The 25,470-nt window shown below is 47.9% G+C and overlaps 7 protein-coding genes across 7 annotated transcripts; 4 read left to right on the top strand and 3 right to left on the bottom strand.

The window, feature by feature from the left end:
* Positions 1-2,523: 2,523 nt before the first annotated feature.
* On the top strand, positions 2,524-4,065 carry ALT_7366 (uncharacterized protein; the record flags this gene model as incomplete). The annotated part of the gene is made up of 1 exon (XM_089600249.1): positions 2,524-4,065. One exon carries the CDS (start codon positions 2,524-2,526, stop codon positions 4,063-4,065), a length of 1,542 nt encoding a protein of 513 aa, XP_089455434.1.
* A 1,361-nt stretch (positions 4,066-5,426) lies between these two features.
* On the bottom strand, positions 5,427-7,495 carry ALT_7365 (putative class V chitinase; the record flags this gene model as incomplete). The annotated part of the gene is made up of 5 exons (XM_089600248.1): positions 5,427-5,750; positions 5,805-5,842; positions 5,962-6,382; positions 6,432-7,102; positions 7,159-7,495. The coding sequence occupies 5 exons, from the start codon at positions 7,493-7,495 to the stop codon at positions 5,427-5,429; spliced, it is 1,791 nt and encodes a 596-aa protein (XP_089455433.1).
* Positions 7,496-9,732: 2,237 nt separating this feature from the next.
* On the top strand, positions 9,733-10,653 carry ALT_7364 (uncharacterized protein; the record flags this gene model as incomplete). Its single annotated transcript, XM_089600247.1, has 3 exons — positions 9,733-9,758; positions 9,813-10,166; positions 10,242-10,653. 3 exons carry the CDS (start codon positions 9,733-9,735, stop codon positions 10,651-10,653), a joined length of 792 nt encoding a protein of 263 aa, XP_089455432.1.
* Positions 10,654-10,855: 202 nt separating this feature from the next.
* Positions 10,856-15,493, bottom strand: ALT_7363 (uncharacterized protein; the record flags this gene model as incomplete). The annotated part of the gene is made up of 7 exons (XM_089600246.1): positions 10,856-11,441; positions 11,518-11,834; positions 14,189-14,624; positions 14,679-14,821; positions 14,925-15,089; positions 15,137-15,238; positions 15,296-15,493. The coding sequence occupies 7 exons, from the start codon at positions 15,491-15,493 to the stop codon at positions 10,856-10,858; spliced, it is 1,947 nt and encodes a 648-aa protein (XP_089455431.1).
* A 967-nt stretch (positions 15,494-16,460) lies between these two features.
* Positions 16,461-18,316, top strand: ALT_7362 (uncharacterized protein; the record flags this gene model as incomplete). Its single annotated transcript, XM_033560515.2, has 6 exons — positions 16,461-16,598; positions 16,650-16,720; positions 16,779-16,892; positions 16,949-17,031; positions 17,096-17,476; positions 17,532-18,316. 6 exons carry the CDS (start codon positions 16,461-16,463, stop codon positions 18,314-18,316), a joined length of 1,572 nt encoding a protein of 523 aa, XP_033416406.2.
* Positions 18,317-22,417: 4,101 nt separating this feature from the next.
* On the top strand, positions 22,418-23,888 carry ALT_7361 (MIP/aquaporin family protein; the record flags this gene model as incomplete). Its single annotated transcript, XM_033560517.2, has 3 exons — positions 22,418-22,457; positions 22,507-23,527; positions 23,576-23,888. The coding sequence occupies 3 exons, from the start codon at positions 22,418-22,420 to the stop codon at positions 23,886-23,888; spliced, it is 1,374 nt and encodes a 457-aa protein (XP_033416408.2).
* A 410-nt stretch (positions 23,889-24,298) lies between these two features.
* ALT_7360 (putative nucleoside-diphosphate-sugar epimerases) lies at positions 24,299-25,106 on the bottom strand (the record flags this gene model as incomplete). The annotated part of the gene is made up of 2 exons (XM_033560518.2): positions 24,299-24,800; positions 24,847-25,106. The coding sequence occupies 2 exons, from the start codon at positions 25,104-25,106 to the stop codon at positions 24,299-24,301; spliced, it is 762 nt and encodes a 253-aa protein (XP_033416409.2).
* Positions 25,107-25,470: the final 364 nt, after the last annotated feature.

The raw sequence follows: 25,470 nt of genomic DNA, 5'->3' as shown, positions 1-25,470 counted from the left end.
GTATCTTGCTTTACAGGCCACCATTTACTTTGGACGAAAGTGCCCGTTTGGTGCGGTCGTCGCGAGGCTAAGGCACAGGCATGGATGAGAGCAGGATAGAGTTGTGTAAAATGATCGAGATATGCCTGCAGAGTTGTGTGGTCTTTTGGCTCCAGTCGACTGGTAGGACTCGTAGAGGCGTTGGAGCGAACACCAAACCATGACAAGATAGCCAACAGGGGGGAGCACAGAATGGTACTAATGAGAGCAAGGCCGAGTACGACCCCAGCAATAGATCCCAGAAGGATGCTCAATAGGGATTCATAAATGAAGAGAAGAGACTTCACCAGATGAAACCCGGGTGACATTGAAATGCCGTGAGTAATGCAACTGTAAAGTGAGAATAAACTTCCACGAGAGATGTCTCGACGTTGAGATGTATTTTAGAGAAAGCACACAGTAGAAGTGGGGAGAGACAAGGATATTATACAAAATGCATCCAAAAAAAAGCATCAATTTAAGAGCGTTCATGTGGTTCCACAGAACTTGTTCTGTGTTCACCTGGGAGGGGTCGACACGAATTACGAATATTCATAACATTGAGTATCACAGTGGCTGAACCTTATGGCAGGGATGGGGAACAGATATATATGAGGCATCTGGCCCCTGTAATAGATTACTATAGATTACTACTAACATCAATCAACAAGACTCATTCAGACAGTCACTTATCTCAACATGCAAACTAGGAATACGAATGTGAATAACTAACTTACGAACATGTATCCGCGCCGACTCCTAAATTATCAATCGGCTTCTGCTGAGGTCATTTCCTTGCCTCCGTGTCGAAGCGCTTACAGTAGTAACAGTACCACTTCCCTCAAATTCGGCTGCTTAAACCGCTATCATATAATTCATATTGCCTCTTAGGCATTCTCGAGCAGGGAACGCTCCATATTAATGGTTCATAAACCGGGCTATTTCTTTTTAGTCTCCCGAAACTCCGCCCTGTCGCAAACCTTTATCGCATTTGGTGCCTACGAATCAACCATTGCCATGTGGAGCATATTTAGTGTGTCTGCTGCGGCGCAGCCCTGATTGGTTACTGTACTTAGGCTGCGACTCTCTTACTTCCCTGGCGCAGATGCCGTCTACCGAGCGAACAAACTAATGTAAAAACGGACCCAGATACTAATAGATGCGGGGTTTGGGGTTGAGGGCTTGAGCATCCATATGCCGGAGGCAAGGTAAGGCTGTTGTCAAGACCGACCAATGGAAATGAGGTATCACAGACATTGCCAAGTGTGAGGCGATTTCGAAAGCATGTCTGTTTGACTAGTGAGTGGTGGCAACCTACCACCTCCTTATGGTGAATAACAACAGAGAAGGCAATTATTTCCAGTCTCCTTGCTTACGGTCCTCCTGGTATTCCGAGCCGTCCTTTTTGACCAGCACAGGTGAACAAACACAAAAAAAAAAAAAAAAAAAAAAAAAAAAAAAAAAAAATGGCAAGGATGAGAGTGAGCAATCTAACTTTGGAAATTGAAAGTGATGTTGGAAGGGAATGACATGGGTCAAGAGGTGGGGGCTGAGAAACCCAACCAAGCCAGCTGATAGGCCCCACCTTTCAGCCTCACACTCGAGCCTAGTCTCATACATATTAGACGGCTACCTGTACGCTGTCGGTAGTCTCAACATATATTTCGCATAATCCATCATAATATAACGGCCAGCATTGTGGATTCTGTTTCAATATGTCAGATATAAGTGACCTCTGCCATTCTTGCAAGACAATTACATTCAATGATTTGAAGAACGGTTTCACTCACCCTTTGACATACGAACAGAATTTGGTCAATGGAAGGTTCTGCCGGTTTTGCAGGCTTATGGTTTGCTCCTTCAGCACATTGCAGGTTTCCCAGAACCCATATGAAGTCGAAGAAAACTACTTCAAGCTTATCAGCCAGCTCCGGACCGCACCGACTGTGTCTCGGAGCATTATCTACGACGCTGTCATCGAACACTTGCACCGACCCCCTAGACATCTACAATGGCAGCCAATTACAGTGCACCAAGGCGAACTACGAAAGGGCGCGTTCTGTGATGGGGCTACTGTTCAAATCAGCGCGCCAGATGGTAACTTAACCTGTCTTTACATTTTGAAGCAAGAAGGTAGCCTGATAACTTGTAGAATCTTTATATCTGAGAAACAGACATGTCAGAAATCGTGAGATTCTCGCTGCGGACTCGGAGAGGAACTTTACAGATCTTCATGAATGGTTAGGCAACTGCATAGAGTATCATGAAGAATGCAGAGTGTCCTATTCTGGCGACGTCCATGATGAACGAAGTTCGTTGCCCCTACTTCCGCGACGAGTTATATACGCTGGATCTGTTGATGGATCTACATCACCTCGACTAGAGGAAGGAGGCGGCCGGAGAAGTAGATACCTTACCCTGAGTCACCGATGGGGAAAGGGAAAGCTATCTATCACCACCAAGTCTACGCTCGCAGATAACCAGAGAGTGTTGCGTTTAGACAACATGCCCCGAACATTTCGAGATGCCATACTGGCTACTCGCAGACTGGGAATAGAATATATCTGGATAGACGCACTGTGCATTGTTCAAGATGATCCGGACGAATGGAGAGAACAGTCAACTCATATGGGAAGCATTTTTGAAAGGTCAACCTGCACACTTGCCGCGGTGGATGCCTTGGAAAATGAAGACTGTGAAGACGACGGCCTCTTTCTAGCTCGCCCAGCGAACCCCCTCTCGGTTCATATGAATATTCCATTTACTAAGACCCTTGCAAAGCACATTATCTCCCGTGTCGCTGCTTTCAAGGGCTATCAGTGTGTTTGGAAAATCAAGTGGTTGACTCCGATCGCAGGTTCAAAGTCAAGTACCTCTTCCAGATCTGATCGATTGGATACAGCAATTTCTCACCACCGCCTTGTACTTCGACCTCGAATTCTATCTTCCTATTTCAGAATGAACAAGTCTGCTTGGGCGCACCGTGGCTGGGTCATGCAAGAACGCTTTTTGAGCAGACGTGTGATTTACTTCACAAGAGATAAACTATACTGGGACTGCTTAAAGGTATCTGAGGATGAGGAACATGCTGAGTCCCTAGGGTCACCTCTCAGAGCCCTGGGTAAGGAAATAACCGGAAAGGATGATAGAAGGAGAAATGCTTGGGAATTCATAGTGTCTGAGTACAGCAGCACTGTACTCACATACAATCAGGACAAACTAGCGGCACTCATGGGTCTGACAAGCAGCTTTAAAAAGAGGTTCAGCTCTCGAAATTACGTCGGCATTGACGGGGATAGGACGGGTTTTGGGTTGTTGTGGCACGCAAAAGACACATACCTCGACATATACTCTGATTTCCACGCTCCATCGTGGACATGGGCTGCTTATAATGGCCCCATCAGCTACTATTGCGCAAAATATGCCGATTCCCATTATCCGTTGGCCAGCCGAGTCAAATACAGCATGAATTTTTCATGCCCCTACCAAAATAGTCATAAGCATGACGAGGATAGCCTATGCTCATGGGGCCTGGTATCGTTGAAGGCACCAATTGGAATCACTTACACATGTGATAAGCGAATATATGGTGATACAACGCTTCAGAAGGACAGTGAATTACTTCCCATACTGGGAAAATCCATCTACCGAGAACAGAAGCCAATCCCTCGCTACACTCAAAACGGGCAATTGGAAACACCGCCAAGAACCTTATCTCTTCCGAAGCATACAGAAATTTTGTTTGACGAAAACGGGCGGTACAACGGCTGGTTTATACGAGATATTCAGGAACCTACAATGGGTTTCCGCGACGACCTTGTGCCGCTCCACTTCGTCGCGATCAGGTCATGGGAACAAGGGAACAGACAGGGCCAGAATACACGGCGAGCGTTTGATACAGACGACAATGCAAACGAAATATGCGTCGACATCCTTTTGCTCAAACCTACTGGAGAGGAACAATCATACTCCCGCACTGGGAGAGGGCGTCTCATTATGAAGTCGTGGCCGGACCATGTATGGCACGCAGAGATAAATATTTTGTGACTGTTCCCATCGAAGACTCGATCGTTTCTGATATCACAGAACATCTTCGCAAAATCTATTCAGAGACTACCCTTGTCTCGACTGACGAGGACAAAGGGCATCTTTCCTTTCGCTGTGATACCGAAGACCCCAGCATCCGAGATTCGTATGGCAATCTATTTCAGCAATGGCTGAACACGCAAGCCCATTTCTCTTCCCTACATACTATATAAATGCCTCAGACACACAGGAAGTAGGACAGAATAGAATGTCTAAAGGGATACTGTGTTATTTTCATCTCAACTGAATGAAGATCAGCTACATATATTTAAGCTAATGTTATGGTATCAAGGAGCTGCATAGTCCGTACAACTTCTTTGTGCCACGACAACGCCAGGACTCCCCCTAGGATCAGACAGTCTGGTACTGTCAAGTTATAAACAGCTGCAATTAGCCGCAACATGTCTATAGTGAAGCTCCATCGTCTGCCACTTGAAAAGACGTGATCAACGTATTCCCGTATCAGTAGGTGTCCCACTTGCTGACCCCTCATTTTTTCAGTCCCTCTGGATCTGAAGCGCTGGGTACTTTGCTACAGTCTATGCTTAAATCTTAATGCTACTAGGACAGCTATTTAACCTGGGATAATCCACTGCGTTCCATCTACCAGTAATTTTGACTATTTCTTATTATTTCTAGTTATTTCATTGCTTTTTTGCTTTAAATACTGCTTACTTGCTTAGTCTTCCCTCTAGGTTCCTCTGTTAATTTTTGAATATAGCACAGCATGCTTAAAGTCCTTCTCCTGTGACTCCTAGCTGCCCCAGCTGTATTAGGCTTAAGATTTGCTATATATACAGATAAGAGCCGCACATCCAGTGCTAAAGCGGCGGCTTGCTAAGGGAACTTAGGTGGAAATGCAGCTGTTTATGGCCTCAGTAGCTGTCATTTTCGGCGTTGATTTCACAGGTCCCATATTTTACTTAGAATAGGGGCTCCATGAAATTAAACAAGTTTTTCCTAGGTTCTATAAAATGACATAGCTCGGCGACATCTTAGGGGATCCTCAGGGAGCCTGGTTCGGCTGAAGATGCTGTCTATACATTCTCATCTGCTTTCATGTAGTACGCTAGTACGTAGTCTGGGCAGCTACCTGCGCACCACAGTAAACTACTATGGCGGCTGGGGTTAATATGTGCATGCATTCTTTCCCCGGTAGGCTTCTTGGATGATGTAGATGAATAACTGGGAAGGAGAGGTGTTATTTATCCTGTCCTAGTCGAGTAGTAGTGTAATATACCTCAACTAATAATCTTTTAATTTCGACAAGTCCAATAAACCCCCTCTGAGACCACAAGCTCATCTGTGACCAACATACCAGCCTACGTCGGCCCCTCATTGTTGGACGTAACGGAAGTCAGGTTTAATTCACACTTAAAGTTTACCACACATTGCTCATTCGTTTCGCCAAGACCCCCAGGAGCAGCGACAGGGCCTCCCTGGTACTCCACGCCCTCGTAGTTGGCCGAACAGCCCTCGAAGTTCACATCCCAGGCTGCAACCCACATGAAGTCTTCAGCCAGTCCGAGAGATTTACCGTCCAGAGTCTGCCATTGCATATCGACGGAATTACCCGAGATACCGCCCAGTGTAGGTTCATTTTGGTAGCCCACGATGAAACCGTATCTGTCGTTGTAGACTGGTTCCTATTCACGGGATTAGTGTTTGTCTGAGAGATGCTGAACAAGGAGGGTCCATACCTGACCAGGGCCGCCGCTTCCAATTACCTCCGATAGATCTGCCCATCCGGTGATTTGGCACGTTGCGCTCGTCTGCGAGAGGGGGGGGTACTCGTAGTCGTTGTCGTCGTTGGGAGGGGCGTGCAGTTAGGGATGGAAGTGCATGTCTCGGACTGACCGACAGCTGTGCAGGCCGAACAGATGGCCGTGTTGGTTGTGATTTCCGTCAAGGTCGTAACCGCGATAGTGTGGGTGGGGAGTGTGGTGTAGGCGCAGCTGTTGGCCGGGGTGACAATCGTATTGGTGGAGGGTTCGAATGTCGACCCGGAACAGACGCAGTACTGGCTGGTGATTCCCTGGTCTGGGTCCTGCCCGTAGAAATCGCAGGAGATGAACGAGGGTGTTGGGGATGCTGCGTCCCCGGTGAGAGCCGTGTCCCCTGCGGGGATGGTCCATGTCAGGGTATCGGAGGTGTCGGGGGGCATGGTGGTGTAGCCGGCTTCCGGCGGGTCAAGGGTACAGGCGGGACAATTGGTGGTGATGGTTGTTGTTATGGTTGTTCCCAGGACCTCGCAGGCAGTGGTGGTTCGGCAAGCAGTCTAACATCGTTAGCAAATGGATACCTGGTTTCCATGGCAGAGTGAATACCTGAGTAATGGTAGAGGAGCTTGCCATGCCCGTGCTGGAGTAGCTGCTGATGTACTCGGTGCAGATATCGGCAGTTTGAGAGGTGGAACAACTGTTCGTGTCATCGCTTCCTCCGTTGGATCCACCTCCACCGCTGCATCCACCACCGACACACTTGCCTCCACCCGGACAGCCTGGGCCAATGCAGCCACAGATGAGACACGGGGGTTCCGGAATACAATTAGCAGTGCATATGTGCCCGTTCTTCGGGTTGTTGCCCGGCCTGGGGGTTGGAGACGGTGGTCCTTGAGTAATGTGGACAGACCCAGGGCTTCCTGGTGGTGGCGGCGGGGGAGGAATAGTTGAGGTTGGGGAGGAAGGTTGGGAAGGCCCAGTGTAGGGGGGATATGGGTCCGGACTGTATGTGTACCACAAGGGAGTTCCCGTAGAAGTCTGGGGTTGGGTCGGGGGTGAGTCCTCCGTCAGCAAAATAGGTGGAAACGGCACATTGCTTGTAATGTAGACGATTACAATCTCAGTGTCGGTCCATTCGTAATTCCAAACCTGGATAAGATCCATCGTCACGGGAGGCAAGGTAATAGTGGTGACGGTCGTTCCAGTGGTATACCCTGTTGTCGTGATGTTGCCGTTCACCGATTCTATTAACGGCCATGTCTCTAGGGTCATGGTCACTGGAGGCTGAGATATTGTGGTCGGATCTGACAAAGACCAAGGAGGGAAAACAAACGTGCATGGCGGATAGCAAGCCACTGTCGGATCGGGTTCTGACAAAATGTCAGGGCGATGTAAACAATATTGCTGGCATCGGCGTCTGCAAACGTCTGATTCAAGTTCATTGCCCAGTCAGATGTACCCCCAAAATTCAAAACCTGGACCCATGAGAGACGATTCGAGTAATTTGAAGGATTCATCCACGAGACCCACTGGGTCTGACTGTAGACAAGAATATCGCCATCATCCGAAGAATACTGCTGAACACCTCCACCAGCAATGATCTGTTCGACCTCGTAGTTGGAGGGATAGCCAGCAGTTTCAGTGCACTCTCCTGGCGTTGCGCCGGACATTGGACCTGTATATGTGCAATCGGCTGTATAGCAACCTGCCTCAGTCATTTGAAAGCTCCGCCCATACAGTGCCATTCCCACCAGGACTTTGCTGGCGGGAACACCGGCCTTAGTAATCATAGCAAGAGATTAAACGGTCTCAGTCTTGTTCACCTGAGAGTGAAGGCAATTTTCGCCAGGACATCCGGGACTGAGTAGATGTTATCAGTATCATAGTATAAGTATAAGCATGTATACTGACTCTGAGAAGGCATTATTATAATCCCACTGCCCATGGAGATCATATGTCATGAAAAGTATATAGTCCACGACCTGACTGACCTTGGTAATTAGGAAGGCTTTTAAGTATTAGAATGATGCTAGCACAGTAATAGAAATCATCCTTCTGCTAGGCAAAACGGACTGAAGCTCTTACAGGAATGCCAGATAGTTTAGTCCATGGTCTAGGCTACTGGCTAGGATTCCAGGAATATCTAGTGCGCTGGGATATTCCTAGTCAATGTTAACACTATCTAGATTATTATTAACTATAGGTTAGTCATGCTCTAAAAACCTACGGCAATAGGGAAGACATGCCTGCGTAATATTACTAGTAAGCTATACTTAATTATCCGCGGTTACTGCTGTCCTAAAGATACTAAAAGTAGAAGGTTATATAGAAAATACCTAGCCACCAAATAACATAATTTACTTGGTTCTAGTCAGGGAATAGAAGTGTTGGAATTAGCCCTGCACAGCACTCATGTTGACCTGATAATTATAGGTAATACCTCTAAAGGCAAAATGCTGTTACATACTGTCAGCAGAGGAGATATTTTATATATCTGGTTTCAGATATTATACATACCACATGTGTATAGACACTTGTGTTAATATTGCTCACCTAGAAGACCCTTGGCTACCTTATACTCTGGTATTGCTATATCAGAAGCTGAGAGCTACTTATACTCATGTGAAGACAGGGTCGCTGAAAGTTCCAGGCTTTGTAATACCTAAGTCTTATAAATTCACTTAGGGGACTACTATTATACATAATATCCATCCTGCAGTTTAAGATACAGCTATTAGTTCCAGGCTGTGCTCTTCCTGGGGCCCTGGTGTCTGCTAGATTTATGAAATAAAAGTCTATAGTTATACTATATTATCCCCAGATGTCACAGCATGCATTCAAGGGGCAAGGATTAAGACTAGTATGTTCTGACATATTAGCTGATGCAGTGGTATCAGGGACTTATAGTCCACAAATAGTGTTGGCAATGGGCGCTGGCATTAGTGGTGTGCCAGTGCTCAAGCAAATCACCTAGCTGATGTACAGGTACTATTAGCCTGACTAGCCCCATACATCTGACTTTCTGGACTTAAGTTGTGTAATTGTCATAGAATTTGCTGTGGTAATTACTGAACATGTATTATTAGCCTGGACTGAATATATTGCACAGCTTCTGTCGGAGTTTGGTTGTGGAGAGAAGTCAGGCAATGAACCTGGGGAGCAGCATATATATTCACCGACAGTGATGTATCCCGAGGAAGAAGCTTTGTCTTAAATTGAGCTGCGATGGTCGTATCGTCGCTCTTGACAGCAGCATGCCTGTTCAAGACGTTGATGGGAGTGTTGGACCACACTTGCTGATTGTCCGCGCCAGTCAGGCACTGCCCTTTATTCCATACTTGGAGAGATTGAGAACGGAAGCCAAATTTCCGGTGGCATCTGCAAAGACTCCCAGCGTTTGGGCGGTCTTGTTACCACTCTCACACGCCTGGGCAGCGAGCTGAGACGCCTTCACCGGGCCTGAGGGTGCAGAATTTCCAGAATTCTGAAGGATCTCCACAACACTTGCTCGCTGAATATCGGAGCCGATGTAGACACCAACGATGACATCCTTGGACTACGAGAGGAGAATGTCTTGATCACAGTTGTCACCCTCCTGCAGTAGACAGCTCAACTCAGTGGCTGCAGAGATCGCATTTGCTGAGAAGTCTCTGGTTCCATCACCCGCCCACTGCAGGAATTGGACGTCCCTCTTGGGCTTGATGGATTGCGAAGAGACATCACAGCTGCTCTGTGGGAAGTTGAACCAGCAGTGAGCGCTTGAGGGGTGGCAGGGTTCGCATCTAGGGCCGCAATACCCACATTTCTGAACGAGACGAAACCAAAATACTATTAAATTATTTCCCCTTTCTCTCTCCCATCTCTCCGTCCTAAATCTTTCAAAGGTCGGCTTGAATTGCTAGGAACAATGCCCAGCATCACCACCATTAACAGGTATGCCTTTACTAACTGGGGGCCCTTAACAACGACTTTCACAGCCCCTGCCAGTTGCGCTACTGCTATAGGGAACTATCTGATTGGACTTAACACGACAGCTCCTGTCTGGGAATATCCAGTCCAGTGCTCCACGCTGGGCTACACCGGCTGCATCCCAAGGGGGACCGCATCCCTCCCGACTACTCTAAATGAGAACCTGAATATAATCACAACTCAGGCATATTTCTCCCCTGGCCTGTACTGCCATTCTGGATGGGCTACCAAAGGTGTCACAGCCTGTAATGCCAATAATAGCCTCAGCACATTGGGCATCCTAAGTGCCAGTCCCACTCCCACTGCCACAGTTTCAATCCCAACTGCGGCACTTCAGTGGGAATACGCTGTTGATAGGTCTCTTGGACCTGAGTAAGACACTTATAATATATTGCCCAGAGTAAGTTGCTTATGTCATTGGAGAATCTCATGAGCTAACCTTACTAGGTCGATGACCGCGGACCTCGCGTACGGATGCTACACGACTGTCTTAAATTATAAGATCACAGAGGGCTGCCGGCGGGAGATGCCCGCTATGGATATTAGCGTATCAACTAAGACCACCGTCGTGGGAGGGACGACGTCCAAGCACATTAACAATATCATCGCCACTACGCAGCCGATTAGCGTCGTAACGAGAACGTTCAGTCCGTCAGAAACCTCTAAGCTAGTTGCAGTTTCGGTATTGCCTATGCTCTCGCTTATGCATTATCTGTCCGACCTCCCGACAGCTGCAGCCAGCAAGACTGCGTTGGCTTCTAATTCCACCACAAGGGCTACTCCGAACGCCGTGACCTGGGGTGGATTAGGTGCTTTGCTCAGTGTATATTCAGTGGTGTTAAGTGCTGTTTTATTCTGATAATGGAGTGCCTATAATAAAGTAGAATAGCGAGATTCACTACATTTAATAAGAAAACCTGGCATTGCAAGTAATTTATCTGTCTCCGCGATCAATTCATTAGTCCTAGGGTCACATTTACAAAGTCAATATCAAGGTTCCAGTTGCTTTCCCTTGTCTTGCTAGCATACATGCTAAGCACCTACCTACCACTACTCTCATCTCAAACAAACTGCATATCCTTCCTTTCAAACCAATCGAAAAAGCTTGTTCGAATCCAATAGCCTGGTTTCCCATCCATGCATGTGCTGCTTGATGACTCATTCTTCAATGTATTTGGTTCAACACTGCGCCAGACACGGGACTCAGCACCCCGATTTCGATCCCAGTCACCCTCTTCAAATACCCCACCAGTCTCCTTAGCTCGGGCTAGACACAACTCGAAGGGTCTTGGAGATGGAAAGATCGAAAACTCACACCCCTGTTGCGCAAGAGTGCGATAGAGCTCGTCCGCCCGGTAAAGCACTTTCTCAAGCCGAGCCACCATAGCATCGCGTTCTTGCTCTGCGTCGCGCTTAGAAAAGCTTATATTTGGATCGGCCCACAGCACAAGCATGATATCCTTGCAGTAGCGGAAATGCGTTTGTATGAGCGTAATAATCGCGTCGTATGCACCCCATGATATCCCGAGTTCTGCGGAGCTGCTGCCCCTGGCAGTTGGATAAAGGTGTGGAAGATTGCAGAAGATTATAGCAGAGCTGATGCAAAATTGGCTTTCGGGAGATACAATCTCCACGCATTTAGTATACCTGAAAGGTGTATAAGTCAGACACAGACCAAATGGAACAAACACCCCGTCGAGCTTCGCAGATCCTAACAACTCACTCCATTCGTAATCGATTCAACGTCCACGGGAGCCCGTCATTTCCGGACAGCGTAGGGTGTAAAGCACAGGTAATTTGACTCCTAATAAGTGTTGGGTGTTGTTGAGCATTTTCTCCACTGTCGGTCGATTCGGTGGTTAGAACAGCCCAGGGCGCTTTGCTGCTGGAGTTCTGCCCTAGGCGTTCCACGTTCAGCTGGATAACGCCGGAATCGTAGCGGTATAGACATTTTTTGTCATCTGCAGCATGTTTAAAATCAGGCTTGGTGTGGGAATGAGAATAGAATTTGGAGTAAGAAGTGGCAGCGGAAGCCGTAGCCTGAACTCATTTGAGCATGAGGCTGAGCACCCCCGCCTTTCCGGTGGGGTACCGAGTCTTGATGTGGAAGAGCTTCATCACTTTTTTAAGCATGATAAGAGTCCTAGTTATAGAGAGTAAGGGCACAGTGCTCATAGATTAAGTGCTTTAGATAGATTTAATAGCGTGTGAAGGGTGCAACATGTTAGTTGACAAATAATATACTGAGGCGCCGCATGTGTCTACTCTTTGATGTAGCACTGTACCACCAGGTACAACAATAACATGACGAGGGAACTATGCAACTAAGATAAAGCGAACTAGAATATCAAGCAGAAGTATCAGATGTCGAGGGACCAGCCCTAAATATGCAGCGTCAAGAAAAACAAAAAAGAACAAACAAGTAAGGGATTCTTGGGTCTCTAAATAGCCAGGCTGGAGGCGCATAAAATCTAGACTGGGCCAAGGGCAGATAACAGCCGACGTGATACAGTTCCATGCGCTCTCTTAGCATGGTTTATCAATGCTGACTTACTCTCTAACTCTTCCTTGCAGGTGCTGCATTTGACCCGCATGTCTTTTGGATATTATATGGCGTGAAAGTCAACAAAGTGATGGCTGAGGGACCTAGGGGTACTAAAGTTTTTGACTTACTTATATTCCAGCATACAAGGATTTCCTAGGCAAAGAAAGCAAATGGTTAGCCATTCATGCCAAGCTTTAATATAGACAGATACAATTACTTAGGAAAGAGTGGTCTTTTGTTCCTTAAATAAAGTGCATTCTTGCCTTTTTACAGGGGGAGTAGATGGTCAGACTTCTAAGGTATGATGTTTGTATATAATATTTAGTAGCCTTATAGGTGATCCCTCTTCCACGTCACAGAAAGTAGTAACTATATTAATTACAGTAATCCAGTGCTGATACTCCTTTTTGATAGTTAAGTCCAGTATGGTTAGGATGGTGTTAATTAATATTATATACTAGGGGTTATATATCCTGTCTACTCTAGAGCACCTATTACCTCTTTATCTACCAGCTTTCTAGTAAGTTGCCTCTTACTGCTTATCCTTATATCATTCTAGATTCTTATATGCAGTTATGTTACTGTTGCTACTTATTCTAAGATATACACTGTGCCTAGATATACCTTTAGGTTGCATGCTTATAGTCTTTTTCTAGTTACTTTATACTATTAAGTACCTAATAAGTGGGGCATTATAGCTCCTTTTTCACTTTCTTTTACTATAAGTAATTACTTAAGTTTTATTGGGCGGAAAATTGGCTATCACACCTAGTATGTTCTATTACGTCTGAAATGGCGCTGTATTTCCCCTGTAAAGCCCGGATTCGCGGTTCTTGGGGAATATCGAACATTCCTGATGATAGAACTTAGCCACACTCCTTACTCTTTTAGTAGAGCCATGAATAACTGTGGATAATTATGGCTTTGTGCCCGGAGTGGTGGAGGTTTAGAGGAGACGTCTACTATCAGATGCATTCTGCACGGTCTAGAGTATAGGTCTAGTTCCTTGCAAATTGATCCAATTCTCCGCGGGGAATATATAGTGATATCTATGCTAGACCCGTCCAGTATACTAGCCGGGCACTCCCCGGTACTTCCCCCGTGTTCCGAGAAGCCGTTCAATCACCAGACAGCCGACTTTTAAGGCGGTGCGGTGCGGGTAGTCTAGCTAGGAGAGTAGGCTGATACGGGCAGGCAGTTCAGCAAGGTCTCAAGTTATCGTCAAGAAAAAGCTCATCAAGGTCTCAAATGAGCTCCTTGGCTAATATATAAAATGATTTAAAAACCCCCCTAACTACCCTGAAAAATAGATTCCTTATTTCTAACCCATACCTACCCTACTCCCTAACCGCCCTAATGACCCTAATCTTGGGGTAGTAAATTTGATGATTGATAAAAATTAGAGTTGAGACCTTGCGGAGGTTTTCCACCTTACTATATCTAGGTAGTAGCTTGAAACCTCACGGTCTCAATTTACCCTGGATATCCCGAGACCTTGTCGAACTTTTCTGAGACCTTGCTGAACTGCACCCCGGGCTGATACGAGCCTGAAAGTTAATTAAAGCAGTATACGTACTCGATAATTTTAGTCAGCCTTGTTTGCTAGAATGAACTATTAGGGTATATTTCCGAGTCCCGTATATGCTCACCCTAAGCGGAGTGACTTGGTCAGTCTTTTCTCCGCACAAAATTCCGAGTTGTTCATTGGATGTTTCACTGGATGCAACTCATTTGTCTTAATGTAGCGTTCACTAAAGACCAGCATAAGAATGTTGCCCAGGCGACATGTCTGACATTAACCTATAACTAACATCTTCACAATCCATGTTTGCATTCAAGTCTTAGTCACTACTGCGCGTGGAGGCTGCTTGCTATTTGCAAGCTCTATAGGTTCGTCTTGAATGTCAAGCTGCACAGTTTTCGTGATCTCCCATCCTTGATTGAAGCCAGATTGCTTAGCGGACGCATCCTCCATCAGTTCCCAGCCACTAAGCTGATTGACCCCAGCAGATGTCCTGCGACGGATCTTGCGAGTAATACCGTCCGCTGAGGCTTGTACCCTCGACTTTGAAACCGACACAGAAGCGCTCTCTGTGTACGCGAGTCCATTTCCATCTACATAGACGGCCATGAAAGATTTGAGGAAGGCGGATACTAAGCAGACGACGCTCATGGCAAGGTATAGCTCGGTTGCCACCGTGGCAAAGGCTCCCTGGAGGACTGGATCGTCGGACTCGATTTGTGCTTGGGTATAGTGGAGACGGATGGCTGCTAGGGGCACGAGACTAGCAGATTAGAAGATCAGCGGAAGGATCGTTGAAAGCCGGTGAGCGACTCACACAATTCGACAACCCAAAGCGCAGAGGACCAAGAATTTCTTCTTGGTAGATATCCGGACCTTGTATATTGCTAGCGTTGAATAGAGGAAGAGCAGGATCTCGATGATTATATCCATCGCGGTGATGGCTTGCCACCGGGGAAGCTATTGAGCAGTTAGTATATGCCTGTACTGAGGACGGGTCAGATTATACAAGCCCCTTGCACTGCGCGCTGATGTCGTTCCATGGATCATGACTACAACGCACTGCTAGCAGTATGATAGCCACCAATGTCCAGACGATCACTCCCCCGAGTACTGCTCGGATCAGGAGTCGCCGGACTTGTGAGAAGAGCACCTCGTAAAACATCGAGGTGGTGATCTTGGAGAGACCTAGGGCAGCGATGCAGAGAATGTCGGCGGCATATGCGGCCTTCCCGGTGAGAATCACGAGACAGAGATCACTAGATAACCACATACCCTAAGCATTCGATCTGTGTCTGCCGCCGTTAACTCTGTCCGAGTCCCCCAGCCATAATGGACCTGCGTGAAAACCACCGAGACTTGAGCGAAAGCGAGAATCTAGTGAATATAAGCTCAGAACCCTTTATTAATGCTAGTTGTCATTCGAATACATACCACAGCCATACCAAATAAGTAGTCATCGCGCTGTACGGTATGCCTTTTATATGAAGAGAAGACCCGTGCTGCCAGAGCGGCCACCACCAGCACCAAAGAGAACGCCGTGATTAAAACAATCAATGCGCTATGATTGTTATTATTCTCGACAGTGAGAGGGGCGCTCACGCCAGATGGCCAGGCTGTAGTAGTCGACATGACGAGGATGTACGGAGTACGCTCAATACGATGCCCGGAGAGGACACGGCATAGCCAACAGCAGAAAAAATATCAACAGGCGCATCCTTCGACAGTGTCTTCTGCTTATCTCTTTTCAGAATAAATTTTCAGGAGTGGCCGGAAAATTCGTCATCAATATAGTAACATAAGTTCGCGGACTAAGGTAGGATTTGTCTAGCCTCCTGCACAGTGTTGCATACGCAATATCGTACGATCATGATGACTGGCCCAGAATTTCGATCTAGCATCCTCGCCCGGACCAAAATGGTCTGAAAAGTGTCGTCTTACTCGCTAGGACCAGAACAGCACTGGTCTCCGTTCCCCTGACCAGGGTGTCTGCTGTAGCGCGATTGAGATCATGCACATCAAGCCATGTCGATGAAGAATCAGAACGGCGGGATCACTGTGCACCTGGTTATTCGATACTGAAATTCCATGTCTCTTCATTTTGCCATCACTTTCGAAAGGCTTGAGCCGTTTTGAAGTATCCTTTGTGAGATGGCATTTGTCGTAATGCATGTCTCTAGTTTGACGGCCGAGGAGCAACCACCCCACTTGGTCAACGCACGAAGGATTCCGCTAAGGGAGGGCTAGGAATCTCTTTGATTAACTTGACTATACTTGGCACCGGCGACAATAGCTTGATGGTAGGACGGAAAATTCCTGATAACAGACAAGGTTAAATCGACCATGAATCGACGGTGTCCCCACCAATTAATCTGTGATATGCCGCTCTCGCATATTTGAAGACAATCTCGGCCCCGAAGTCGAATATTTAGTCTAGATTGCAGGATTTAATTCCGTCGCTAGCTTGCCCCCTTGTCCAGCCTGGTAACAATTATCTTTTCCTTCTTTTGCTCTTTCCTCTTATCCCATCCCTGTACCCTTCAGTTTGTCCATTTATTCCTTTGAGAGGTTTCACAGCGGCTGGCTGTGCGTTGTGAAGATGCATAACAAAGCCTCAGCGGTAGAAGCAATTCAGATGGACGATAACGGCCCAATTGACCATAATGGCATTAGAGAGGCCGGAACCGCGTCCGACGACAATGATATGCAACGGATGGGAAAAGTCCAAGAGCTCAAGGTGACTGCTCGGCCATAATCTAGCACGGTGCTGTCTAACGTCTTTTGAAAGAGAAACTTGCGACCCTTGGCCGCATTGAGCTTTGCATCAGTCCTTCAAGCAACATGGGAGTTTATCCTCATGTGAGTTGTCTCCGAGTTAACGACGCAGGGCATTTTGACAGAGATTTTGCGGTTACAGCTCGAACTCTCAGGGCCTAGAGAACGGAGGCCTGGCGGGTATGTTTTGGTCATATGTCTGGACGTTTGTCGGATTTGGCTTCATCATCGCTTCGCTGTCGGAAATGGCGTCTATGTATGACACCTCTAATTGGGTCTGCTGTCAATAACTCTGACTTGCTGCATCGTTAGGGCACCAACCTCGGGTGGGCAGTACCATTGGGTCTCTGAGTTTGCATCTCCTAGATACCAAAAGTTCCTCAGCTATATTACAGGTAGGCTCCGCCTTGCCCCGCATTGAAACCAGCGCGCTCTGACGATTGTGTTCCTGCAATGTAGGTTGGATGTCTGTATTAGCGTGGCAAGCCGGATCCGCCTCGGGATCCTTTCTCACCGGTACCATTATACAGGGTCTAATCAGCGTGCGCAATCCTGAGTATGTTGCGGAGAACTGGCAGGGCACGCTGTTTGTCTTTGCGATGATCCTGGTGATCTACGTGTTCAATGTGTATGCGGCCAATCTGATGCCCCTCCTTAACAATCTCCTCATGATACTGCATATTCTGTCCTGGGCGGTGGTGGTTATTGTCCTCTGGGCCATGGCCCCCCACCAATCGGCCGAGACTGTCTTTATCACCGGCTGGACAAATCTGGGAGGATGGTCTAGCATGGGATTGAGCGTCATGATCGGACAAATCTCCGCAATCTATGGCTCTCTGAGTATATTCCACGTCTCTTGATCTTGCCCGAAGGTATATATCTAATAATGCTGTAGGTTCCGACGCTACAGCACACATGTCTGAAGAGGTCAAAGACGCAGGCCGAAATGTACCTAAGGCCATTGCCTGGGGCTATTTTAGCAACGGTATCATGGCAGTCGTACTGCTGATTGCCTACCTCTTCGCCATCCCATCCGTGGAAGACGCCCTGGACGATGCCACTGGCTTTCCCTTTATCTACGTCTTCAAGAACGCTACCTCAACGGCGGGAGTAAACGGTCTGACGGCAATCATTCTACTACCTGTTATTTTCAGCAATATCCTGTTCAACGCGTCAACCTCCCGCCAAACCTTTGCTTTCGCTCGCGATAAGGGGCTCCCGTTCGCCTCCTGGATCGCCAAGGTTAACCCAAAGCGCAAGATCCCCGTGAATGCAATCGCCCTGTCCTGCCTCATCAGCTGTCTCCTCTCCCTCATCAACATCGGATCATTGACAGCATTCAACGCAATCATTTCCCTTAACGTGGCAGCTCTAATGTACACCTACATCATCTCCATCAGCTGCGTGATCTACCGCAAGATCCGACATCCCGAGACTCTCCCGCCCTGTCGGTGGAATATGGGCCGATGGGGTTTAGCAGTGAACATAATCGGGCTGCTCTACTGCTGTTTTGCGCTTTTCTGGTCCCTGTGGCCTAGTGAGACGTCAGTGACTCCGGACAACTTTAACTGGAGTGTGGTGATTTTCGGAGGTGTCTTTATCATCAGCCTTGTGATGTACCTCGTCAAGGGGCGGAAGGAGTATTCTGGGCCCGTGGTGATTGTGAAACAGCAGCAGTAGGTCTGGTATTCGAGTATGCCAGTATTCGGTATCCTAATATAAATGCTGTTTGATATTCATGGAGACACTTGCACTTGTGCGAATGCCTATTACAGCTGATTTAATTCGACACCAAGGGGGCGGAAAATAGCTATCGTACAACAGGGGAAATCCTTGCGCACTACCTCATGTGTAATCTAATGGACCTTGATTGACAAGCATTCAAGCGGACATCCATTCAACATGGTGTGAGCGGAAACATGCCGTCTAAGTTCCCATCAGCAGCTTTTCCGTCCACCAGAGAACGAACAAACCGTCCATGGGCCGTCACTGCAAGCTCTGTGCCGCGACGTCAATCGACAATCCGTTGACCCATCAGTCCTTGCACCTTTCTCGAGCAGGAGTCGTACCATTTTTTCCCTCTCCGTTGGCAGTCGCTAGGTATAGGGCTGATTCCCCGGTCGGCTCCTTTCTTGAGTCAATCAATATTCCCTGTTCCAGCAGCAACTGAACAACTGCGGAATGGCCATTTTTAGCTGCTCCAAGTAGCGCCTCACTGTATGGTCCTTCATCTTCTCTTAGCAGCATCCGCACTGTCGCAACATGTCTGCGATGTCAATCAACTGATCCGATGGGCTATACTAATGCTCCCAAGTTGCAGCCCTTCAGGCTGTATTCAGTCCGCTCGGGAAAAACTTCGGCAAAAGATTTGAGAGCATTTTATACCGGATCCGGTCCCATACAACGCTGATCGAGGACAAGACACGAGCCATACACAACAGGTACCCCGGAATATACGAGGTGGACATGCAGCAAATCCGTGTCCATTTGCGGCAGGTTGACAAGGAGATCCTTGACCTCAATGAGCGAGAAGCAAAAAGGCACAAAAATATGTTCAACGAAGTCCGAAGCTGGATCTCAGGACCGGAGACTGAAACTGAGCAAAACAACATATGTCATGATCGAGTGCAGTACCCCAGCAGCGGTGATTGGATTTTGGACGAGGCCAAGGTCAAAGACTGGTTATCTCCAGACCTTGAGCAGTCGCCCAGCTCCTTACTATGGATCATTGGGCGTCCAGGGACAGGTAATATCTAGGGCTGCAGGCAATTCCAGGTCCGTAATCACTAATTGCTTCTAGGAAAAACCTTTCTGGCGTCAGTCTTGATTGAGGAATGCTTGAAGTATCTCCCTGTGCTACATGCTACTTGTACTGCAACGAATCCTTCCAGGATGTCAAGATCGGTAGCAGAAAAACCAGGGCTCTGAAAAATGAAATTGGAAGTCAGACAGCGGACGAGGCAATTCATAACGGAGACTGTGCAGGCCCATCCGAACCTCCGCCTGATCCACGCAAGCCAGGAGGATCCCCCAGCAAGTAACCGCAATGGCAGTGGAACAGGTTCAGGTAATACAATGCCAACCTCATTGGTTTCGGTGATGTAGCGTAGTTATTGTAGTAGCAGTAAACATGTTTATCACCTGTCAGATTTAGAAGCTGCAACCTCAACATCAAACTTCACTCATTTCTTGGCTGACACTCTACTGGCAGTGTTACGAACCAGAATCTCTTAACCTAGCCGATCCCACTCGTGTTGATTCATAAGATTAGGGCTTGCAGTGAGGATTCTCAAATAAACCCGGCATGTAACTATATAATAGCCATAGTAATACCCGCAAAGAGATTAGTTTCGATTCGTGTTGCGATAGTTAAGTAAAGAAATGGTGGATAAAGCTCTTTATATATCCTACAGCTACCTTTGATACTGTTCATTCCTCGGATGCAGTATGTGCTGATACCTATAGAGAACGTGGATATCTGCCCTTCAAACCCATTTGGCGCCTCGTACGACATTTTCTTAAAAGGAAACAAAATTTAGATAAATAACACATGCATTCACAGAAACATCCGTTCCATAGCCTCGATCTGAATCTCCCATAATGGCTCAGCTAGAGAAACCAGCTTTTCTCCAAACGATTCCAAGAGCTCTTGCAGAGTTCTCTGCGTTGCTCCAGTGTAAGGCTCCGGCAAATCCACACCAAACTGCTCAACTGTATGCGAACTCCAGACTCCTCGCATGTGATGTAGCAATTGGCACGCCGCCTCACTTTTAGATTCCACACATTTTGCCACGAGGTAGAAGGAGCTCCGTTGTGCGTGACTTACTTTCGGCTTGAATAACGAAATTTGAGAAAAGTGGCTAAATGACTCGAGGAGCCTTATAGTATGTGGGCTATAAGCTTGGTGTAGAAGCATGACCATAGTCCCGCCTGGCTTGACTCTTTGCAGTGCGATTATGATTTGTGCGCTAGTAAGTCGAAAAGCCTCATTCTTGGAATCGTTCGCCCGTACGTGTGTATGCAGGACCTGTCCATCGCAAAACACGATATCGAAAGTCTGACTTTGAAAAGGTAACTCATTCGAAAATTGGGATGCTTGTGGATGGTCTTGTAAAGGTAAATCGGGAAAGCCGATCTCTGCAGCGAGCATAGTAATGTCGGTAAACCTAATTTTCACGCGGTGGTCGGTCTGCCAGCCCGGAAGAAGAACATCATGCCCACCCTCGTCTATTGGTAAACTGAGACCACACACTTTAGCATAATGGTTGTATTTCAAGACGGTTGCGGAATACCCTCCCGGGGCTAAACAGATATCGAGAGCCTGGAGATGTATCGTCTTGGAGGGGTCGAGTATGATTTTCTCTCTAGCCTGCAGGTCATTACCAATTTTCGTCATCATGCGGTAAAATGATTGTTTTTGCTTTTCAGTCGGATATGTAGCGCGCTTTCTCTGGCCTTCGTAATATTTCTCTGCTTTAGGGCTTGCTTGGACCTGCCGGAAATGCCATCTCTTTATTAGCTTTGGAACCATTACAACACAAAGTGCCAATGTACTTAGCCTTACTAGTTCTTGTGTAGTCATAAGCCGTCGAAAAATCTGTGACCTGGCTTCAAAGAAATCCCTCACAGTACCATAGTCCTTGTCTGTTTGACAGATGACTTCGTCAATTGGAGTGGATGGCATTATTATTGTCTTTATTTACGGCAATCTTCTCGACGAAGAAATATTGAGCGCGGAAGACTTGTTCGACCTATATTGCACAGAAGACCAGAACCTCTCTATTCATAAGTTTATGCGCTCTAGGTGACGTGTCAAGCGGGGTATCCGCTAGACTGCATACGAACGGCCTGATCTCTGCCGTAGAAGCAAGGCATTTCAAAGGTAAGGTATTAGTAACCAGACAGAAGTCCACGCGAGGATGATCAGGAGATAGGTAGGGTCGGGGAGAAGTCACCCGCTGTTTTCAAAGCGGACGATATAGAAAGGTAGCATCTGAAGTTGGGTCCGCTCCCGACGCATCCTAATACATATGTGAAGGGGCATGCGGTATAACCCACACCTAACCCAGTGTGGTTTTTGCAAAATAGGGACCGTTTACAGCGGAAGAAGGCAAAGTCGGGACTGATTGAGCAAGTACTCGAATTCGTGGGCTGTAGAATTTCTCGCATGAAAGTTAATTGCTCAGATTCAAAAAGTGCACAAAGCACTTTGGCTAAAGAAATATGAATCTCCCTGCAAATCATCCTACTAAGTGACTCTTCCGCAAGAGAACTTGGCAGCAACGGCGAACCCACAGGGCTGTTAGTGGCCGGGAAATCCCTGAAGACGACAGATGCCGCGAATGAAACGGCTTATCTACTAGGGTACTGCCCCGCCGATCTTAGATTGTTCGTTCAGTCTCCACAAGAAGCCTTTACTATGACATCAAGCCGACATTATGACTGAGAAGAAATGATTGGCTGGGAGCGATTCCTGCGTGCACATAGTCAATGGCTGCAGAGATCTTTAGCAGCACCGACAAGTTTTAAAATAAACCTGAATTATTATGGTTCTATTGCCTGGTCTGAGATGAAGACTTTTCTTTGCATTCATTGGCTAGATTTGGGCAGAATTGATTCTTGGTAACGATGACAGGTTTGCTGTTTTTGTGATGTAATACGTGCCTTATCTCTACTCTGCATATAATACTCAAATCCTGCCGTAGATGAATTGCAACATCAATCAATTGTGCTCTTTGTATTTCTTTTGGTCTGTGTTTGGGCTTCCATCGGCAAGATTCCATGGAGGCAGAGAATAATTCTCAATTGCATGAGATAAACCGTACGTGTACCTGTACCCTCTATCACCACTGATTGTCTAACATCAACAGATGTGCAATCCCACAACTGCCAATCCGATGAAACAATACAGCAGCCGTCCCAAGACAATGGGCCAATCCCAAATGCTCCCCAGCAGTTTTCCCTAACAGGCTCAAACCGCCCTCCGCCGTACCAAGGCGGCGTCTACCTGCACCCTGATTACATGCACTACAACCCCCGTTATGGCCAGCCGCAAAACGCCCCAATCTGGAGTCTGGCACAACCGTTGCCTCATGTTATGCGATCCGGGATGAGGAACGGGGACGATCAAGACACAGAAGCCAAGACCAAACGACCCAACGCACACCAAGAAAAAGTCCCCGCGGCCGACGAACCACCAACCGAGCACCCGCCTCACAATGGCGACCTCAAAGCAGAAGAAAAGGAACACCCCGAAGCCCGAGTCGCCCAACCGGACGAACGCGGCTTTTTCAATAAATGGGGAGAGATCAGATACCGGTTCCGCGAACCGCTGGCCGAGTGGCTCGGCACGACCATCGCCATGACGCTCGGCCTCTGCGCAGGCCTGCAGACATATACCTCGCAGAACCAGGCGGGGTCGTTCCCGTCGCTCGCGCCAGCGTGGGGGTTCGCGTTCATGATCGCCATCTACATGGCGGGCGGGGTGTCAGGCGGGCACTTGAACCCAGCGATCACGATCAGCATGGCTGTCTGGCGTGGCTTCCCAGCGAGGAAATGCATGGTGTACGTCGCGGCGCAGATTGTCGGCGGTATTACGGCCGGTGGGATCGCGTACGCGCTGTACCACGATGCGATTGTGGACTCTGCGCTTGCGAACCATGTCACGCAGGGCGAGTCGCTGGCGAGACAGGCGCTGCTTACCGCGCCGAAGGACTTTGTGCACCCTGTTACGGCGTTTTTTAATGAGTTTGTTGGGACGGCGATTCTAGTCGGCACGATTATGGCGCTGGGGGATGATACTAATGCGCCGCCCGGGGCGGGCATGCAGGCGTTTATCCTGGGGATATTGATAAGCGTGCTTGTTCTCGCGTTGGGGTATAACACTGGAGGGTGAGTTTGGCATTTCCAGTCTGCAGTTATGATTTACTGACCATGCAGATGCTTTAATGGGGCCCGTGACTTTGGTCCGAGATTGGTTGCGCTCATGGCCGGTTGGGGAGGCCAGGTGTTCCGAGAGAAAAATGCCTGGTGGATATGGGGCCCTTGGGCTGCGGATATCACTGGCGGACTCTGTGGGACGTTCCTCTATGACCTGGCTATCTTCACCGGGGCAGAAAGTCCGATCAACTATCCGCGCCGACGACGCAAGAGGGCGCTGCTGATCAAGGAGAAGAATCTGATGTATAAACTTCGTTTTGGGCGGAGGAAGATTGGGGATGTAGAGAGAGCTGTTCGTGAGGTTGAGCAGTAGACTGCATACACATAGCAGGATGGCGTTATGGCGTTGGAGATTTATTGATCGTGATGGTTCAGATAGACTAGAGGAAGACGTGTATATAGATGTCTTTACCTTGCGATAAACTGGTGAAGTTGTCGCTTACATCAAAGGGTATACTATAGAGGTACTGACCTCACCCTCAATGGCGCGGTTGCAAGTCACAGGTATGGTACCACAATCCACGTTTCGAGCTGTAAGAGCAGTCCTACAGCAGATCCTTCTGGTCAATCTGCATGCGCAAGAAACGAGTCAACGCTATGATGGTCCAGGACAGTAGATAAGGCGATGCTCCCCTCAAAGGCAGAGCATACCATATGTAAATACGCGTAAGCCAAACCTAACATACAATGGCCCCCTCACTATACCAATATACAACAGTCGCATCACGAACTCAACCCAGCTAACCGCCGAAACGCCGTATTCTCGAGGATAGGCATCTCCCCCACCATCTGCACATCCTTCCCCCCAACCAACCGATCTTCATACCTCCCCATCGCCATCTCCGTCAGAACCCTCCCCAGATGCTCCGTCGGACTACACAGCCCCGGCATCGCTGCCCGAAATACAGGCCCAAAGGGCTGGAACAGCTTCTCATATGTAGGCCGCGGGGGAAGGTACTTTTTGATCGCGTCGTGGTGCGCATGGTCTATAAACGCCGGCCGGACGGAACTCGTCCTAAACAGTGGGGTCTCGCGACGTAGCTCTGCGAGTTCCAGCTCGGTCTCGCCCTTGACGCGGGCGAATAGTGAAGCGAAGAAGCCAGGCTGTGTGGTGGCGCCTGTGCCGGAGACATAGACGAAGTGGAAGGGCTGGTTTGGCGGAGGGAGAGTGCGGAAGGCTTTTGCGGCTTCCAGGGCGTAGGTTTTGGTGATTTTGATGTACTCCCTTTTCTTTTTAGTAGATTTCTTTCGAAATGAAGGGGCCGACATACTCTTTGTTGACTTTTGTTTGGCTGATACCCAGAGCCCATACGCAGCCTGTTGCCCCCTGCAGCTGGGAGAGGACTGTTGGGTCGTAGGTTTCAAAATCGGGGTGGATGATGACCTTCACTCGGGGATCTTGGGCGTCCTCGGCCATTTTGACTGGTCGTCGGCTTAAGATGGATATTCTGGTGACTTCTTTCATGGCCAGCATTGCGTCGAGGACGCCGGAGCCAACTAGGCCCGTGGCGCCGGTGAGGATGAGATGCATGTTGTTGATTCTTCAATCAACTCAAACTCGTGTTCGAAATTTCATTTAGGATCGAGTAAGTAACCTGGGGATTACCGATTATATATGCTGCAGAATACAGCCCGCGCTTACGCTTACTGCGGAGTTATAGCGGAGATAGTCGATATAGACCTATGTCCGTCTGGCAAACAGGAGAAGCTACGTTTCCTTATTTGTTAACCATAAAAATGTTCAACTAAAGGTATCCAGACTACCATTTGTAGTGTAGTAGAAATAGTGATGCAATACATGTTAACACTGATCGCGTAGTCGTCAGTCTTATCGATCAGCTCTTATATATTCTGGTGGATGGTCACCTGTTGCTTAATCAGCACGCCCTGTATCA

The sequence above is a fragment of the Aspergillus lentulus genome (assembly GCF_001445615.1).
Source record: "Aspergillus lentulus DNA, contig: Alt13, strain: IFM 54703, whole genome shotgun sequence".
Classification (NCBI taxonomy): domain Eukaryota; kingdom Fungi; phylum Ascomycota; class Eurotiomycetes; order Eurotiales; family Aspergillaceae; genus Aspergillus; species Aspergillus lentulus.
Note: the sequence above shows the minus strand (reverse complement) of the source record. Positions and strands in the feature narration are given on the sequence as shown.